Source organism: Anomaloglossus baeobatrachus, chromosome 1 (assembly GCF_048569485.1).
Source record: "Anomaloglossus baeobatrachus isolate aAnoBae1 chromosome 1, aAnoBae1.hap1, whole genome shotgun sequence".
NCBI lineage: Eukaryota > Metazoa > Chordata > Amphibia > Anura > Aromobatidae > Anomaloglossus > Anomaloglossus baeobatrachus.
The window spans coordinates 677,731,306-677,750,444 of NC_134353.1; the positions used below are offsets into that span (position 1 = coordinate 677,731,306).

Genomic DNA, 19,139 nt, shown 5'->3' on the forward strand with positions numbered 1-19,139 from the left:
CACAGCAGGAAGCTGCTACAGTGTAAAAGATTGGGTCGAATGCCGACTACTGCACAGGGATCGCCGTATTTAAGGTGTGTAACTGTCATTACACACAGCAAATCCAAGATGGGAGCCCCCAGTATGTGAATAAAAATGGAATAAAAAAACTAAATAAACAATTAGTTTAATTTTGTATTAAAAATAATTGATTCCAGAATCAGTATTATTAATGGAAAAATTAAAAACGTGGCACCTTCCCTTTAAAGGGATTATCTCATTAAGGACAAATAATGAAGCTCCTGGGGTTATTAGCTGATCACCCCAGCTCCTACTCCAAACAGACAACTGATTTTATGGGGGAGCCGCAGGTAGCTAGCTGAGTACAACACTCGGCTATTTTTGTCACTTCTACACACCACTGTTTCTCAGACCGTGAGTTTACCCCCAAATTGTTAGTGAAGCACAGTTGGGGAGGCAGTTTTTATTAGACTGACTTCAGATGTCCATTTATTACAGTATGGACCATGGTCCCATGGCACGGATTGGCTGCACGCTCCCTGACCCGAAATTCAGATTAAAAATGCATAAAAATTGCTGTACATCTGTCCAGAATAATATGCTGTTAATGATCTATCTTATATCTCTACTTATATGATAACCATCCTTGGAGTCATCATAATCTATAAACCAAAAGCCAATACTCCAATGTAAAAAAATAACCTTTAATAAAGCATCTAAAAATTACAATTCAGTGATATAAAAGTATTTAAATTTAGAATGTGCAATCATGGCACAGAGGATTATACACATATACAGTATGTATATATCAAGATGTATGGTGATTAATACACATAAGCTTACCTCTCGCTAGAAAATTCCTAATTCAGGTTACCTTCCTGTCTGCGGAGGTGACTCTTTTTGCTCCCCCGCTCGAATGGCGGCTGACCCTAATCTCATCCTATTGAGCACTGTATACCTAACCCAGGTGAAAGGTTTAAAGAGATTTAGTTGTCGACTACAGTAGTCTGGTTTCCCCAAGTCAAGACAGGAGTAGTCTAAAATATCTTAAGCTATCAGTCAGGGTCAAATTGTCATATAATGTCTGTAATCTAAACATTATAAATATAGTTTGTCAGACTTCTATGAACATTCAATGACAGGTTCACTGCTCCCTATTCAGGGCAACAGAGGAACCATGTCCCTGAAGTAGTTTTTCTAAGCAGGTGAGGTTAGGAAAAACACAGGGTGAGAGGTTATATATAAGGTTATATATACATAAATAGCCACAGATAATATATGGCCCCATTCCTAATTCCTTCATATACAAGAAGCCACGTTGGGGTCAGAAAAGACAATACGCTACAAATGTCCAGAGATGTTATCCTTACAAACTGGGATTTCTAGGTTGCATCAGGGGGTATCATTCCATCATCAAGCTGCATTTTCTATATCCACAGAATGCTTGATATTTCTTGTTGTGGTTTCTATCCTCCCATCATCGTTCTATCCCAGAAAGGAAAATGACTTGCCTCAACGCATTTCCCCCCTAAAGTTTATGGGGTTCCTCAGGAGGCTTCCAATCTCAATTGAAGTTCAAAATATTAACTTTCATCAGTGGATAAATAAAATCCCTTCATACAGGTTCCAGAGTCTCCCATAAATCCTCCAATATGATACACCCTTATACCAAAGCTTGTAGCGGTTTCTAGGAGATCTCACAGCACCAGAATACCACCACAGGCCCTGGCACAAGGATGCAGAATTCTGAAGGATTTATGGGACATCATGGAGCCTCATAGCACCTGGAAATCGCTACAAGCCTTAGTATAAGGGTGTATCATATTAAAGGACTTATGGGAGACTCTGGAATCTGTATAAAGGTATTTTATTTATCCACTGATGAAAGTTAATATTTTGAACTTCACTTGAGATTGGAAGCCTTCTGAGGAACCCCATTAACGTGACGGGGGAAATACGTTGAGGCAAGGCATTTTCCTTTCTAGGATAGGACGATGATAGGATAGAAACCACAACAAGAAATATCAAGCATTCTGTGGATATAGAAAATGCAGCTTGATTGATAGAATGATACCCCCTGATGCTTCCTAGATATCCCAGTTTGTAAGTATAACATCTCTGGACATTTGTAGCGTATTGTCTTTTCTGACCCCAACGTGGGTCCTTGTATATGAAGGAATTAGGAATGGGGCCATATATTATCTGTGGCTATTTATGCATGTATAAACTCTCACCCTGTGTTATTTCTAACCTCACCTGTTTAGCAAAACTCCTTGAGGGACATGATTCCTCTGTTGCCCTGAATGGGAAGCAGTGAGCCTGTCATTGAATGTTCATAGAAGTCTGACAACCTATATTTATAATTTCTAGACTACAGACATTATATGACAATTTTTACCCTGACTGATAGCTTGAGATTTTTAAGACTACTCTGGTGTTGACTTGGGGAAACCAACTAGTCGACAACTAAATCTCTTTAAACCTTTCACCTGGGTTAGGTATACAGGGCTCAATAGGGTGAGATTAGGGTCAGCCACAATTCGAGCGGGTGGGGGGAAGAACCCTAGGGTCACCTCCGCACACAGGAAGGTATCCTGACTTAGGAATTTTCTAGGGAGATGTAAGCTTATGTGTATTTGTAGCACCCCTGAAGCCATCAGGAACTACAAGGTACTGCATCCTGTGAAAGATGCAGAGCCTAACTCCAGGTACCTAGAAGACCAGTGCCGGTAACAACAAAACACATTCCGATACCGTTTTTTCCCCATTCCCAAAGACTAGTGACAGGCTAGGGTTGGACCCAGTGGATGGCCGATCCAGTCCACTAGATGACTACCAGGTGGGAGGGGTCAGACAGTCAGTCAGTCAGTAGGAGTCAGTAAGTGGACATGAGATCAGACAGACATCCGCACTGACAGGAGAGCGTAACGGTGACCTGAAGGCCCAGGTGTGTAGTTGAGTGTGGTGAAGTACTCCCGGAACCATAGCACCAATGGGGTACAGAATTCTAGGTCAGGCAAATGCTCCAGGCAGACCTGATAAAATCTACACAGTGAGGGGACCATCCAGGACCTCACTGACCATAAAGTTCGGGACACAGTAGCAATGGGAGAACGGGGAACAGGGCAAGAGAAACCGACCCCACAGGGTTCAAGCTACCTGTTATACAGACTAAGACTGAGAGACTAACACGAGGGGACCCCCAGACGCTCCAAGCCACGGGGACCCACCAACCAGAGACAGGTGCAGGGGAAAGAAGTCACCAGGTCACCACACCGGCACTGGGACTAAGGGGACCAGCGGTCAAGACCACCCTTCCTAGGGTTACCAGTCATCGTCATCCCGCTGTGAGTAAAGGAACCAGTTACCCTACAATCCCTTGTGTGGCCTACCTTCTTTCCGTGCCCAACAACATCATCTAGCCCCTGGGGCCTGGCCCTACTTGCGGTGGCCCAACATCCAGGCTGCCACCAACACCAGCCCCAGTAATGAGAACTTTGCAGAGGAGGCTCCATCCACATAGCCGCAAACCGCAAGTGGGGTCACGACAAAAACCTTTATTTCATTTCCCCTGTAAATATTCCCCCTTTTAAAAGCTGGGGTCATGGAACCGGGCAACGGCCACCCAATGACATCTCCCCAGCAATACATTGCCTGGGACCGAGTACCCCATAGCCCTGTGCGACACATATTAATCACCATACATCACCATACATCTTGATATATACATATACAGTATGTGTATAATCCTCTGCACCATGATTGCACGTTCTATATTTAAATACTTTTATATCACTGAATTGTAATTTTTAGATGCTTTATTAAAGGTTATTTTTTAGATTGGAGTATTGGCTAATGATCTATCATAGTAAAGACAATAGAAATGATAAATTGTGGTTGCAGCCCATCTAATTCCAGACTATTCATAGATGGGCCCAATGCGCTCCTCACTTTTATATGGAAACACTGCAAATATTTACAACATATGAGAGCTTACTATTAAAACGTATCTAATCCAGAGGCTCATTGTGCCTTAGGAAATGAGAGACATAATGATGTATTTTAATTAAAGTATTATTGTTCTGTCACTAATGTCTGCCAGCGTAGGTAAACATTCATAAGAACAAAATGTTAAAGTGTGTGTTTACAGTTGTGCCTCTAATAAAAGTTAATTCAATAAAGTCCAGCATCAGTAAAAAGTCTTTTTTTTCAGAGAAGAAATTGAGCAAAACCTTCATGTTTTTAAAGAGTTTTTACTTTTTGAAGAGGAATTTGAGCGTTTCCCCTCAGTTTCAGCTCTGAAACGTCCCTACCATGTGTACATAGACACTAATCAGAATCTCAAAGTTTTTCAGAAAATTAGAAATTTCGAAATATTTCACCCAGTTTCTGCCCGAAAAACTCCTAAAAAATCCCCTCTGGGTGCACATAGCACAATGGAAATTCCCAATAGAAGTTACCATGTATTCATTATTAACCTTTCAGTGGTGGCTATTTAGCCATCTGATTTTTTTACCATTTGTAAAGAATTATTTTCTTTCCTTACTGGAGTTTTTCCCCTGCTGTAATCGGGCTGGGCGAAGAAATCACAATATCCGTATACTGGATCATGCACACGCATACAAGTCAATGGGAAGGTGTAAAACATTGGACTGCACTCGGATGACATCCAGGTGCAGTCTGATATATACGCAGAGGCAGACAATGGAGAAGTTGGAGAAATTAATCTCTCCATCTTCTCCACACCTGTGCTCCTATTCTCGCATGTGGGAGAATCAGATTACAGTAGAATGACACTTGGCTCACGCTCGCAACAGAGTTTGAGCTGAGTGCCATTGCCATTGGATTCTGTACCCTCGTTTGACCGCAATCTAATAAGCAGACTAGCCAGAGGGCTGGTCTGATGGTCAATTAGTGATCATTGACTGTATTTAAACCCCCAGTTTCCTGACACTTCTGTTGGTTGTTGTATTTTAATACCAGCCTGTTGCTTTAATTGTGGCCTGAGATGCTCCTGCAGCAAAGACCAAACTCACCATAGATAAAATGGTGAAACCACAGAGCTTTTATCTTTTTATAGTATTTTTTTTCTATTTGACATACATTACATAAATATTATATGACATATTTTTATAAGGTAAGTATCTGTCAAGGTAAAAAAAATAAATAAATATATAAATATATATTTTTTTTATGTTGTTTTGTACATATTTCACCTGAAACTGGATCTGTCCTGGCAGTCGGGACATATTGATTCTGGTTGGACCCAGATAAGTACTGTGACCAGTATCCTGGTAATCACGTTATCACCAAGGCAAATTAAAATACTAGTACTGCATAAAGACATCACAGGACAAAAAAAATAAAAAAAATACAAAAGAGAAAAAATAAATATATATATATATATATATATATATATATATATATATATATATATATATATTATATATATACAGTTAGGTCCAGAAATATTTGGACAGTGACACAATTTTCGCGAGTTGGGCTCTGCATGCCACCACATTGGATTTGAAATGAAACCTCTACAACAGAATTCAAGTGCAGATTGTAACGTTTAATTTGAAGGTTTGAACAAAAATATCTGATAGAAATTGTAGGAATTGTACACATTTCTTTACAAACACTCCACATTTTAGGAGGTCAAAAGTAATTGGACAAATAAACCAAACCCAAACAAAATATTTTTATTTTCAATATTTTTTTGTGAATCCTTTGGAGGCAATCACTGCCTTAAGTCTGGAACCCATGGACATCACCAAACGCTGGGTTTCCTCCTTCTTAATGCTTTGCCAGGCCTTTACAGCCGCAGCCTTCAGGTCTTGCTTGTTTGTGGGTCTTTCCGTCTTAAGTCTGGATTTGAGCAAGTGAAATGCATGCTCAATTGGGTTAAGATCTGGTGATTGACTTGGCCATTGCAGAATGTTCCACTTTTTTGCACTCATGAACTCCTGGGTAGCTTTGGCTGTATGCTTGGGGTCATTGTCCATCTGTACTATGAAGCGCCGTCTGATCAACTTTGCGGCATTTGGCTGAATCTGGGCTGAAAGTATATCCCGGTACACTTCAGAATTCATCCGGCTACTCTTGTCTGCTGTTATGTCATCAATAAACACAAGTGACCCAGTGCCATTGAAAGCCATGCATGCCCATGCCATCACGTTGCCTCCACCATGTTTTACAGAGGATGTGATGTGCCTTGGATCATGTGCCGTTCCCTTTCTTCTCCAAACTTTTTTCTTCCCATCATTCTGGTACAGGTTGATCTTTGTCTCATCTGTCCATAGAATACTTTTCCAGAACTGAGCTGGCTTCATGAGGTGTTTTTCAGAAAATTTAACTCTGGCCTGTCTATTTTTGGAATGGATGAATGGTTTGCATCTAGATGTGAACCCTTTGTATTTACTTTCATGGAGTCTTCTCTTTACTGTGGACTTAGAGACAGATACACCTACTTCACTGAGAGTGTTCTGGACTTCAGTTGATGTTGTGAACGGGTTCTTCTTCACCAAAGAAAGTATGCGGCGATCATCCACCACTGTTGTCATCCGTGGACGCCCAGGCCTTTTTGAGTTCCCAAGCTCACCAGTCAATTCCTTTTTTCTCAGAATGTACCCGACTGTTGATTTTGCTACTCCAAGCATGTCTGCTATCTCTCTGATGGATTTTTTCTTTTTTTTCAGCCTCAGGATGTTCTGCTTCACCTCAATTGAGAGTTCCTTAGACCGCATGTTGTCTGGTCACAGCAACAGCTTCCAAATGCAAAATGACACACCTGTAATCAACCCCAGACCTTTTAACTACTTCATTGATTACAGGTTAACGAGGGAGACGCCTTCAGAGTTAATTGCAGCCCTTAGAGTCCCTTGTCCAATTACTTTTGGTCCCTTTAAAAAGAGGAGGCTATGCATTACAGAGCTATGATTCCTAAACCCTTTCTCCGATTTGGATGTGAAAACTCTCATATTGCAGCTGGGAGTGTGCACTTTCAGCCCATATTATATATATAATTGTATTTCTGAACATGTTTTTGTAAACAGCTAAAATAACAAAACTTGTGTCACTGTCCAAATATTTCTGGACCTAACTGTATATATATATATATATATATATATATATATATATATATATATATATATATATATATATACAGTGCTGGCCAAAAGAATTGGCACCCCTGCAATTCTGTCAGATAATACTCAGTTTCTTCTTGAAAATGATTGCAATCACAAATTCTTTGGTATTATTATCTTCATTTAATTTGTCTTCATTGAAAAAAAAAAAAATTGTCATAAAGCCAAATTGGATATAATTCCACACCAAACATAGAAAAGGAGGTGGACAAAATTATTGGCACTCTTTGAAAAATCATGTGATGCTTCTCTAATTTGTGTAATTAACAGCACCTGTAACTTACCTGTGGCACCTAACAGGTGTTGGCAATAACTAAATCATACTTGCAGCCAGTTGACATTGATTAAAGTTGAGTCAACCTCTGTCCTATGTCCTTGTGTGTACCACATTGAGCATGGAGAAAAGAAAGAAGACCAAAGAACTGTCTGAGGACTTGAGAATCCAAATTGTGAGGAAGCATGAGCAATCTCAAGGCTACAAGTCCATCTCCAAAGACCTGAAAGTTCCTGTGTCTACGGTGCGCAGTGTCATCAAGAAGTTTAAAGCCCATGGCACTGTGGCTAACCTCCCTAGATGTGGAAGGAAAAGAAAAATTGACGAGAGATTTCAACACAAGATTGTGCAGATGGTGGATAAAGAACCTTGACTAACATCCAAACAAGTTCAAGCTGCCCTGCAGTCCAATGTTACAACAGTGTCAACCCGTACTATCCATCAGCGTCTGAATGAAAAGGGACTGTATGGTAGGATACCCAAGAAGACCCCACTTCTTACCCCGAGACATAAAAAAGCCAGGCTGGAGTTTGCCAAAACTTACCTGAGAAAGCCTAAAACGTTTTGGAAGAATGTTCTCTGGTCAGATGAGACAAAAGTAGAGCTTTTTGGGAAAAGCCATCAACATAGAGTTTACAGGAAAAAAAAAAGAGGCATTCAAAGAAAAGAACACGGTCCCTACAGTCAAACATGGTGGAGGTTCCTTGATGTTTTGGGGTTGCTTTGCTGCCTCTGGCACTGGATTACTTGACAGTGTGCATGGCTTATGAAGTCTGAAAACTACCAACAAATTTTTCAGCATAATGTAGGGCCCAGTGTGAGAAAGCTGGGTCTTCCTCAGAGGTCATGGGTCTTCCAGCAGGACAACAACCCAAAACACACTTCACAAAGCACTAGAAAATGGTTTGATAGAAAGCACTGGAGACTACTAAAGTGGCCAGCAATGAGTCCAGACCTGAATCCCATAGAACACCTGTGGAGATGTCTCAAAATGGCAGTTTGGAGAAGGCACCCTTCAAATCTCAGGGACCTGGAGCAGTTTGCTAAAGAAGAATGGTCTAAAATTCCATCAGAGCATTGTAAGAAAGCCATTGATGGTTACCGGAAGCGGTTGTTCACAGTTATTTTGGCTAAAGGTTGTGCAACCAAGTATTAGGCTAAGGGTGCCAATACTTTTGTCTGGTCCATTTTTTGAGTTTTGTGTGAAATGATCAATGATTTGATTTTTGTTTCATTTTCTTTTGTGTTTTTTCATTGCAAGCAAAATAAATGAAGATAATAATACCAAAGAATTTGTGATTGCAATCATTTTCAAGAAGAAACTGAGTATTATCTGACAGAATTGCAAGGGTGCCAATACTTTTGGCCAGCACTGTATATGTATATATGTATATATGTATATATATAATGTTAAAGGGGTTATACATGTTTTCAGAAATAATAGAAAAATGAATGTACTTAGCACATATAATGGTCAAGAGGCATGTTTGATAAATATTAGGTATAGCATCCCATCAAAGAAAGCCCACCTTGCCGTTGTTGATGGGCTCATATAAATTGGCTAATTTATGTGCTAAGTACCTTCATTTTTCTAAGTATGTTCCATATAGCAGTAATGCAGTTATAATTGTATATATGCTGGGTTTGCTTACTAGCGCTTACAGAGTGCTGTTTTATTCTTTTGTTTCTATATTATGTAGTGTCATAGCAACTTGCACCCGTTCACACTTGCTTTATTCTCTTTGGAGGTGTTGATCACTTTTTGGTTTTTTTTTAGGGTATACTATTCGAGGTGTTGCAGACTGCTTTTCTGACTGAGCACTCCTCCCATCAGCCCATGGATATCTTTAATTAGTGCTGCATCCTACCTGACCTTTAAATTTGTAGGGTTTGAGCCCATTAAAGGCATGTTTGAGAAATTTTAGGTTTAGGGTCCCATAAAAGAAGGGTCCTTGCATAGTTTACAGTCTCACATGAATTGGCCAATTCTTGCGCTAAGTACCTTCATTTTTCTAAATATATTCCATATAGTAGTAATGCAGTTTAAGTGTAATAAATGCTATGTTGCTTATATCTTAAAGCTTACAGAGTGCTACTGTATCCTTTTATTTGTCCCTCCTATAGAACCACCGTGACTGTAAGATGACCATCTTTGAGAGGGAAAACTTCCTTGGAAAAAAAGGAGAACTGAGTGATGATTACCCTTCTCTTCAGGCCATGGGCTGGTGTAACAATGAAGTTGGCTCTTTTCGTGTCCAGTCTGGAGCGTAAGAGACTATCTATCTATTAATCTATATCAGGGGCTGACGGACAAATTTAAGTCTGAGATTACTACATAGATATGGGAACAAAACCAAGGTTACTACATAGATACAGTAACAGAACCAAGATTACTAGATAGATATGGAACAGTACCAACCATAATATATAGATATGGGTAGAGAACCAAGCATACTAAAAACATACAGTAACAGAACTAAGCTTACTATATAGCTATGACAAGGAACGGAAATATAAATTGTTTATGCAGTTTTAGCAATAATTGTCTGGGCCATATATATATATATATATATATATATATATATATATATATATATACACACACATACAAACACACATATAGGCAAGCTATATTAAATTTAGAGACCACTGCAAAATTTTTAGGTTTTCTGATTTTTCTCTCTATAGGTATATTTTTGAGTAAAATGTAATTTGTTCCTTTATTCTATAAACTACTGACAACATGTCTCTGAATTTCCAAGCAATAAATTTTATATTTATTTTCTGAAAATGAGAAATGGTCAAAATAACAAAAAAATGCATTGCTTTCAGACTTCAAATAGTGCAAAGAAAACAAGTTCATAATAATTTAGAAACAACAATACTAATAATGTTTTAAATTGGAAAGAGTTCAAAAATCAATATTTTGTGGAATAACCATGATTTTTAATCACAGCTGTCATGCACCTTGGCATACTTTCCACCAGTCTTTCACACTGCTTTTGGGTGAACTTATGCCACTCCTGGTGCAAAAAATGTAAGCAGTTCTTATTTGTTTGATGGCTTGCGACTATCTTCCTCTTGATTACATTCCAGAGGTTTTTAATGGGGTTCAGGTCTGGAGATTGGGCTCGCAATGACAGGGTTTTGATGTGGTGGTCCTTCATCCACACAATGATTGACCTAGTTGTGCGGCATGGCTCATTGTCCTGCTGGAAAAAACAGTCCTCAGAGTTGGAGAACATTGCCTGAGCAGAAGGAAGCAACTATTTTTCCAAGATAACCTTGTATGCGGCTTGATTCATACGTCCTTTGCAAAGTTTAATCTGCCCAATTCCTGTCCAATTTATAAAGTAAGGTAATCTTCTCTGATGAGTCTAATTTTGAGCTTTGTCCAACACCTGGTCATCTAATGGTTAGACGGAGACCTGGAGACCATGGTGTCTTGCACCAACTGTGAAATTTGGTGTAGGATCGGTGATAATCTGGGGATGCTTCAGCAAGGCTGGAATTGGGCTGATTAAAATTTTCGGAGAGCAACAACACCCATTGGACTGGACCACCCCCTAGGTGAGTATAATAAAAGTGATTTTTATGTTACACAGAGTGGCCTGGGAACTTATATAAAGTATTCTGGAATACTGATTATAAAAGCTCACTGGTGGTGGCCGCAGCTTATTGTCGCCAAATCTGGTGACAGGTTCACTTTAATTTCATAAATGTTTGTAGGTTGATCATAAGCTCAAAAAATCAGAGACATATACATGATTTTCAAGGAGTTTTCCCACGTCTATTGGAAAATACTTTAATTATCCATTTTTCCAAAGAATAACCTGCTGTTTGAATCCCTCAGCTCTAATCGGCAGGAATGTGGCAGCAACAGAAAATGAAGAGTTAATTAGCGAGCTCTCAACTCTAGAGACCTCCATACACATTAGATAATTGTAGGCTGCATGATTTTTCAACCAAAAGCCATCGCTCTTGATTTTCCCATCCATGTGAACACTTGATTTGGCAATGTGCTCCTTTATTCTCTGTGAGAGAGTCACTTACCTCAGTGCTGAACAAAATAAATCAGCTGTTGAAATTCAGCAGGTCAGATCCGTCTCTACCAAAAATCATCTGTCGGGGAATAATCGTAAGGCTGTTATACACATCAGATCCTACTGCTATCAGTGGGTTTGGCTTAGGTGTATAAAAGTCTCAAGGGTGTGATAAGCTTTTTTGTAGCTGGTTGGTGCTCTAGCTAATAGAGTTAAGTCCTAAATTAGGGACTCCACTCTTCTTTTAACCCCTTACTGACATACATACATACATATATGGCACAGGTCAGTAGTGGGTGTCTGGTGCGGGCTCACCCCATACATAATATATTGGCTGTGTGTTAGGGAAGAGTCACACAGCCATATACCTCAGAAGATTTTAGATAAAGAGAAAAAATTGAAACCAGCACTCACCATATTATGCTGTGCAACACTCTGGTGTTTTTTATTTCAAAAAACGTGGATACATGCTGTGGCGTTACAGGGAGGGAAAACAGATGGTCAGCACATGAAGACGACAGCTGTTTCGCCCCTAGGGGTGGGGCTTCTACAGGTCTACAGGTACAGAAGACCTGTAGAAGCCCCACCCCTAGGGGCGAAACAGCATAACATCATAATGGTGAGTGCTGGTTTCAATTTTTCCTCTTTATCTAAAGTTTTATGTGTTGAACTTTAGAAATAAGCACCCCAAAGCTGCAACTCTGTTTTTATCCTACCTGAGGTTCCCACATGGTCGCTGAGATTGAAAGCGTATGTAACGCTGATTGCGACCGACTGCTGTGAGCAACTTGGCAGGTTATCTTGTTGCAGTAGTGCCCTGTTGTTTCCTTCTAACATTTACTACTATATACCTCAGAAGAGGATCATAGCGCAATGCTCAGACTGTCCTTTGTCTCTCCCAACCTGAGCATGACAGCTGCATAGTCTACATTTTGTGAAGCTCAGGTAAGGAGAGCTGACAGCCAGTCTGAGCACTACGTTGCGGTCCTTATTCGACTTATATGGTCGTGTGACTCTTCCCATACAGCCAGGATCTACTTCTAACAGCTGTGGGTGGAGCAGAGCCTAATTGAACTAATATTTTAATTTCTATGTAAAAATGACTCACTGACCGCTGTTCATATGTTCAGACCTTTTGAGGGTCTTTTAACTGCTTCCAAGGATGCTAAGCAAAAAACAGAAGGGAGCTATCTATTCTATGGGAATTTATGTCCAGAAGATGCTCTATATTTTACAATACATGGCAATGGGATGGCTCAATAAAATGTTAATAAATTTTGTGTCAATAAAATTTACAGCCTGTAACAACCTGTCAAACTCTGACAGCAGCATTTACAGCACATCGGGATGGGGACGTATCATTCAATGTGCCCATCGATGACCCCATGACGTGATTGCGGGACACCAATGAGTTTCAATGACAGACGGATTTTTGTTGAAGATTTCTGTGCCTATCGTCATGGAGCGTCTTTAAAATTCAGCCTCTGGTTTGCTGTATACAGAGTGTCCACCCATATCCTGTCCACCGCCATTAACATGAAAACGGCGGCAGCTATAGGCATAGAAGTGGTGTCTAGGTATAGTAGTAATAAGTAGCCAGGCGCTACGCAATGAAACCGCCTATAGCGCCATCTGGTGGAAAACAATGGAGTTAGCATTTTTATCTCGAAAATGGAACAAGATAGAGAAAAAAAGTGAAGTACAAAGTTGTAGGGCATCATCAATTCAAAATGAATCGACACCTTGCATACAGAAATGCTATGATTTCTGTATGCAAGGTGTCAATTTGTATTGAATTGATGATGCCCTACAATTTTTTAATTCACTTTTTTTCTCTATCTCGTTCCGTTTTTGAGATAAAAATTATAACTCCGTTGTTTTCCACCAGGTGGTGCTATAGGTGGTTTCATTGCGTAGCGCATGGCTACTTTACTATACCTAGACACCACTTCTATACTTCTATTCCTATAGCTGCCGCCATTCTTGGTGGTGGACAGGATATGGGTGGACACATTGTATACACATAATGTCTTTTTCAGGCATAGTCTACCTGCAACCTACCTGTAAAAGTACCAAAAAGCTCTTTAAGGGTACGTGCCCACGATCAGGACTGGCTACATCCTGGACATGGCGGGTTCTGATCTGCGGAGCTGTGAGTTTCCTTTGCAGCAGACCACAGCTGCCCATGCCCATTATCAGGGTTTGGGGTCTCTCGCTTGTGTTTCCCCTGCGGAGAATGCTTGCGATTCCGCAGCAATGAATGCTTGCGGGCCGTACAAGCACAGTGGGCATTTCTAGAACTTTTATCCACTATGCTTGTACTGTACAATGCAGCATTTTGGACGCAGCGAAAACACTCTACATCCAAAACCCTGCAAACACTGATCGTCGGCACGTACCCTTAATTTCTATGTAAAAACACATGTGCTGCCTTTAGTTACTTCTTCGGGGTTCAGAAACTGTGAAACAGGGTAAAAAAGGTAGAATGCTCATTAATTAGGAGCCATTAGCTATTAAAGTGTAGAATGCAGAGAAAAGACACCATTAGTGGGGCCGCTGCAAAAACATCGATGGTAAAGCTGCTTCAGGATTTTCCTGTATTGGCTTTGCCTATAAAAAGTTGGTGGCTTCGCCGGCAGAACAAAGACTTCATATGCACATACCCCGACTCAGAACGCCCTAACATAGGGCTAGACAAGTCTTAACAGATGGTATTCATTGCAGATTATTAGATACTGTGTAGTTATTGAAACAATTTTATGTTTTCCGATTTTATTGCACTTCACTATAGTGCAATTATATTACAAATCCAGTTATAGCCATGTACTAAAATATATATATCTTCTTCCATATCAACAGCTGGGTGTGCTACCAGTATCCCGGTTATCGTGGCTTCCAGTACATCCTGGAATGTGACCGTCACTCAGGAGAGTACAAACACTGGAGGGAGTGGGGATCCCATGCACAGACTTTCCAGATCCAATCCATCCGCAGAATCCAGCAGTAAACACCTGTTATGTGTAACCACATATTTTATCCTGAGGCTAGCAAAGTAAGGTTTAAAGAGAATAAAGCTTTTTGTTTATCACTGGATACGCTAGTGGCTTTTCATTGGGGACTACTGATATAGTGCAATAATCAAGGAACAATTTGGGGGCTTCTCGTATAGCGCAATAATCAAGGAACAATTTTGGGACTTCTCGTATAGTGCTATAATCAAGGAACAATTCTGGGAACACTCGGAGTAAACAGCGCATCTGCCACGAGAGGTTTAATGAATGTAAGTGCATTGGAAGAACTTGGCTGATAGTAGTGTGCTAATTAGCACGGCAACAATGATACCAATGATTATAATGCCAGACGCGTTCCCCTTGTGATGGTCTGGAAATGTCATTTGGCTACAGATGAAAATCACCAACCTGAGTGGAATCAAGCAGCTTGGCACATAGAAGAGAATCCGCATCGCCTGAGTATCTCAGGGGCATGTTAAGAAATATGACTATATGCGCCTTTTAGATAATCATTTTCCAAATTTAGACAATATACATAAAATTAGAATATAAGTGGAGCGTTAGCCGAGGCCAAATGTTCCTCAGTGGATATGGAGATGTGCAATTCCTGTCACTCTGAGTTTTCAGATTTTTACACTTCATTTTGCTAATGTCAATTGAAGCCAAAAAGAAAAAGCTCCATTGTCGTGAAATGGTCCTCCAGATACAGTTTGCTGGTAATAAGCCAATCACTGCGGTGTTGTGATATAGCTATGGAGGCAATCGTTGCTATTCAATGTGTAGGTGACCCAAGGGCGTCTTTATTTGGAAAGCAGTGCAAAAAATAGCAGGTGGTTATATCTTCATAAGATAACTGATGCTATGTATGAAGCCTCATTCACACGTCCATGAAACTTGGTCTGAGTATGGACTGCAATGTACGGACTGACTTCGGGGCTCCAGACCGGAACTTGACAGCCTTATATACACCTATGGGACTGTCAAGTTCAGAGTCCATCTCAAAGCACCACTGCTGCATTTTTTTTTTTTATTGCACCGCTGTAATGATGCTTTAAAGAGAATGTGTCACCAGATTTTTGCCATCTAATCTGAGAGCAGCATAATGTAGAGACAGAGACCCTGATTCCAGTGATGTGTCACTTACTGGGCTGCTCAGTGTAGTTTTGATAAAATCACTGTTTAATCAGTAGTAGATTATCATTAGAGGACTATTTGGCCTGTTGTCAGGTATTCCAGTATATTTATGAGTTCTGTATAACTGCTAGATCTGCAGCGGAAAACAGTGATTTTATCAAAATGACAGCAAACAGCTCAGTAAGTGACACATCGCTGGAATCAGGGTCTCTGTCTCTACATTATGCTGCTCTTAGATGGTGTATATTGCTCAGGCCAAAAGACTACTACTACTACTCCAGCAGGATACAGCTAAACCCCCACTAGGAGGAGGCAACACAGGTGCAGGTGGAGCCATTCACACTCACTTCCAAATATAGAGGAGGTGATGGCTGGATGGTAAAACTGCACACTGGTGACTTGCATAGAGCACTGTTCACACTAGCAGACGCGCAGTCACAAACCCGCAGCCTATTAGGTGACGCCCATGTGGCGCCCCTGACCTGGTCAGGCACCACTGAGTACTGCACCCATGCTGGGGACAGTACAATACAGGTAATCCAGAAGGCTGACCGGGGTGTGGAACACAGGCGCATAGTGATCAGGTCTCACACATGTACCCATGAGAGGACCCCTGGGGATCCCAGGAGGGGGAAAAGCCTTGACCTTCACTGGAATAGTGGAGGGGGCCAAAAGCCTCCATCTCCTCTCAAGGGGTGTGGTAGGAGAATCTGGTTGCTAGGTGGCGTAGGCAAGAACAGGAGAGGAGGAGCAGTGAGTCAGTTAGAGCAGAGAACTCCAGAGGGCTCAGAGAGGAGCAGACCTGTGGGGTTGATGCTGTCTAACAGCGCCCGCGCAGTGGCTACTGACGGGGGAGAACGGTCAACTAGGAGTGCTACCTGAAAGCCAGCTTGAGCTAGAGAGTGCAACGGAGTGGGAAGTAAGGAGACTGCTAGAGAGCACTAGGCCCAACCGGGCGGCAGATCCCGGAGCGAAGATAGATCCAGCTTTCTTCTGCTAAACCTGCCGGTGTGGGGCTCTCAAAGCCCACACCACAACACCACAAAAGCCGCAGCCACGTAACCACAGTGAGGGCCCATAGGTCACAGGAGGCAAGCAGCTGGAGTGGCCTGGTCCGGGGAACAAGCATACGGCGAACGAAGGGGAGAGAGAGGCTGCAGCATCTTCCCTGGGTGACCCCCATAGGGACTCAAAGTCGGGGTCACCCCAAACCACCAAGGGCTAAGGAAGGCGAGTCAGTAGTCACCCTCATAAAGTCAGCCTGAAGGATACCTGGTTCCCACCTGGTTCATCCCAGCTACGCCCGGGCTACTCACCCTGCCATCAAATGTGAGTAAAGCCCTTGAAAGACATTCCTGCCTGTGTGGTTATTCTGCGACTTGTGGTACTACAAACCTACACAGGGCCCTGGGGCTTGCCTCACTCTCAGGAGGCTACTACATCCGACTGCACCCACCATCAGCCCCAGGCGTCCCCTAACCTGCAGTGGCGGTCCCCACTGACCGCAATACTGAGAGTGGCGTCACGATCAAACAAGAAGATTTCCTACCAGTGACGGAGATCCAGCAACGTGGAGTCCCTGAAGGTAATGCACCGACACTGACACTACACCCGTGGGGCTTCACACCCATACTGTTAGATCAGGCGGGCTGCCAAGCCGTACCCCCACTGCGCGCTACGTAGGGACAGAAACTCTGATAGCAAGGCCTAACAAAAAGGGGCCTGGCTGTATCCTGTCCAAAAAAAGTTTTTGAGGTTTTTTGTTAGCATTATGGCCATAAGACGTAAGCCTACAACCCTCGTCACGGGAACCTCATGCTTGTAGGTCCCTACACTATATATAATATAAAAAAAGCAAAAAAGAAAAAGAAAGAGCTGTATCCTGCTGGAGTAGTAGTAGTAGTCTTTTGGCCTGAGCAATATACAGCTGCAATTCCATCTTGCTGTAAGTAATGATATTTTCTTTTTTGCTTTTTTTATATTATGCTCTTAGATGGGGTAGCAAAAACCTGGTGACAGATTCCTTTTAAATCTAAGTCCCGTGCCCCTGTCATATACTCCCCTTCCGCCGTGTTCATCCTTTTCCAGTTGCCGGTTGGGCGTCGCTGAAAAGTGACTAGCCGACAGCTACAGTGTTTCATGGACCACACTGGAGGTCACAAATCAATGTAAGTCTATGAGAGCCTCGTTCTAGCCTTGTTCTTGCTCCCATAGAAATGCATTGAGTGCCTGTGATGTAGCTTCTGACGTCCGGAAAGTCACAAGTTGGCGCCGAGGGAGCAGAGCGGTGTGGTACAGTATGGAAACACCGGAAGGGGAGTATAAGACGGGGTGGGGCCCTTACATTTACAGCTCTACTACTGCTTTAAAGAAATGACATGCTGATTATTTTTTTTTGCAATAAAGTTTTCAAAAACCTTTTTGGTAAAAAAACAAAGCTTGATAAACTGGTAAGAACAGCAAAGTGGATTTTGAATTGCAATGAATTGAAACAGTATTTAAAGTATTTTCAAGTGGTATTTGTGGAGGGTTTTAGAGGGGATTCACTTCAAACTCCTCTTCAAAGCTTTGTAATGTAGGCTTAGGGCTAAGTAACTGGAGGCTCCTCTGCACAACCACTTATTGGAAATAGCTTTATTAACACTAGTCATCAAACACAAACAGACAATGCCTTGCAATGCAGGCTAAGTAGCACCAGAGTAATATAACATTTTCCATACATAACATGAGCGACCATAGCACAGGTTACCCTACACAACCTCTACCATATCTGCACTCTGCCAGCTCACCCACTCGCTGTGCATACTAAGGGGTACTTTGCACGCTGCGTCATCGCTACTGCGATATCGTCGGGGTCAAATCGAAAGTGACGCACATCCGGCACCGGTAATGACGTCACAACGTGTAAAGACTAGATGCGCCGATAAACGATCGCAAAAGCGTCGAAAAGCGGTGATCTGTGTAGTATCGATCATTTTCATAATGTCGCACCAATAGGAGATACGATGTTGTTCCTCGTTCCTGCGGCAGCACACATCACTGTGTGTTAAGCCGCAGGAGCGAGGAACATCTCCTTACCTGCCTCCACCGGCTATGCGGAAGGAAGGAGGTGGGCGGGATGTTTACGTCCCGCTCATCTCCACCCCTCCGCTTCTATTGGCTGCCTGCCATGTGACTTAGGAAGGAGGCGGGTCGCCGGCCAGAGCGACGTCGCAGGGCAGGTAAGTGCGTGTGAAGCTGCCATAGCGATAATGTTCGCTACGGCAGCTATCACAAGATATCACATGTGTGGCGGGGGCGGGTACTATCGTGCTCGGCATCGCTAGCCGATGCTAGCGATGTCGCAGCGTGCAAAGTACCCCTCAGGCTATGTGCGCACGTTGTGTACAGTCACTGCAGAAAATTCTGCAGCGATCTGAAGAGCACATGTGCGCTTCTAATCGCTGCAGAAAATGTCCGTAGTGAAAAAAAAAAGCTGATTCCATGCGCTTTGACTGCAGCTCCTCCCATAGACAGAGCAGGGGCTGCA

General features: G+C 42.0%; 1 protein-coding gene across 1 annotated transcript in view; it reads left to right on the forward strand.

The window, feature by feature from the left end:
* CRYBA4 (crystallin beta A4) overlaps positions 1-14,509 on the forward strand; it is a 133,933-nt gene extending 119,424 nt beyond the window's left edge. Inside the window, exons 5-6 of the mRNA XM_075341738.1 lie at positions 9,547-9,689; positions 14,325-14,509. Of these exons, the coding sequence (XP_075197853.1) occupies positions 9,547-9,689; positions 14,325-14,472 (291 nt within the window). The 3' untranslated portion in view covers positions 14,473-14,509. The remainder of the gene's footprint in view (positions 1-9,546; positions 9,690-14,324) is intronic.
* Positions 14,510-19,139: the final 4,630 nt, after the last annotated feature.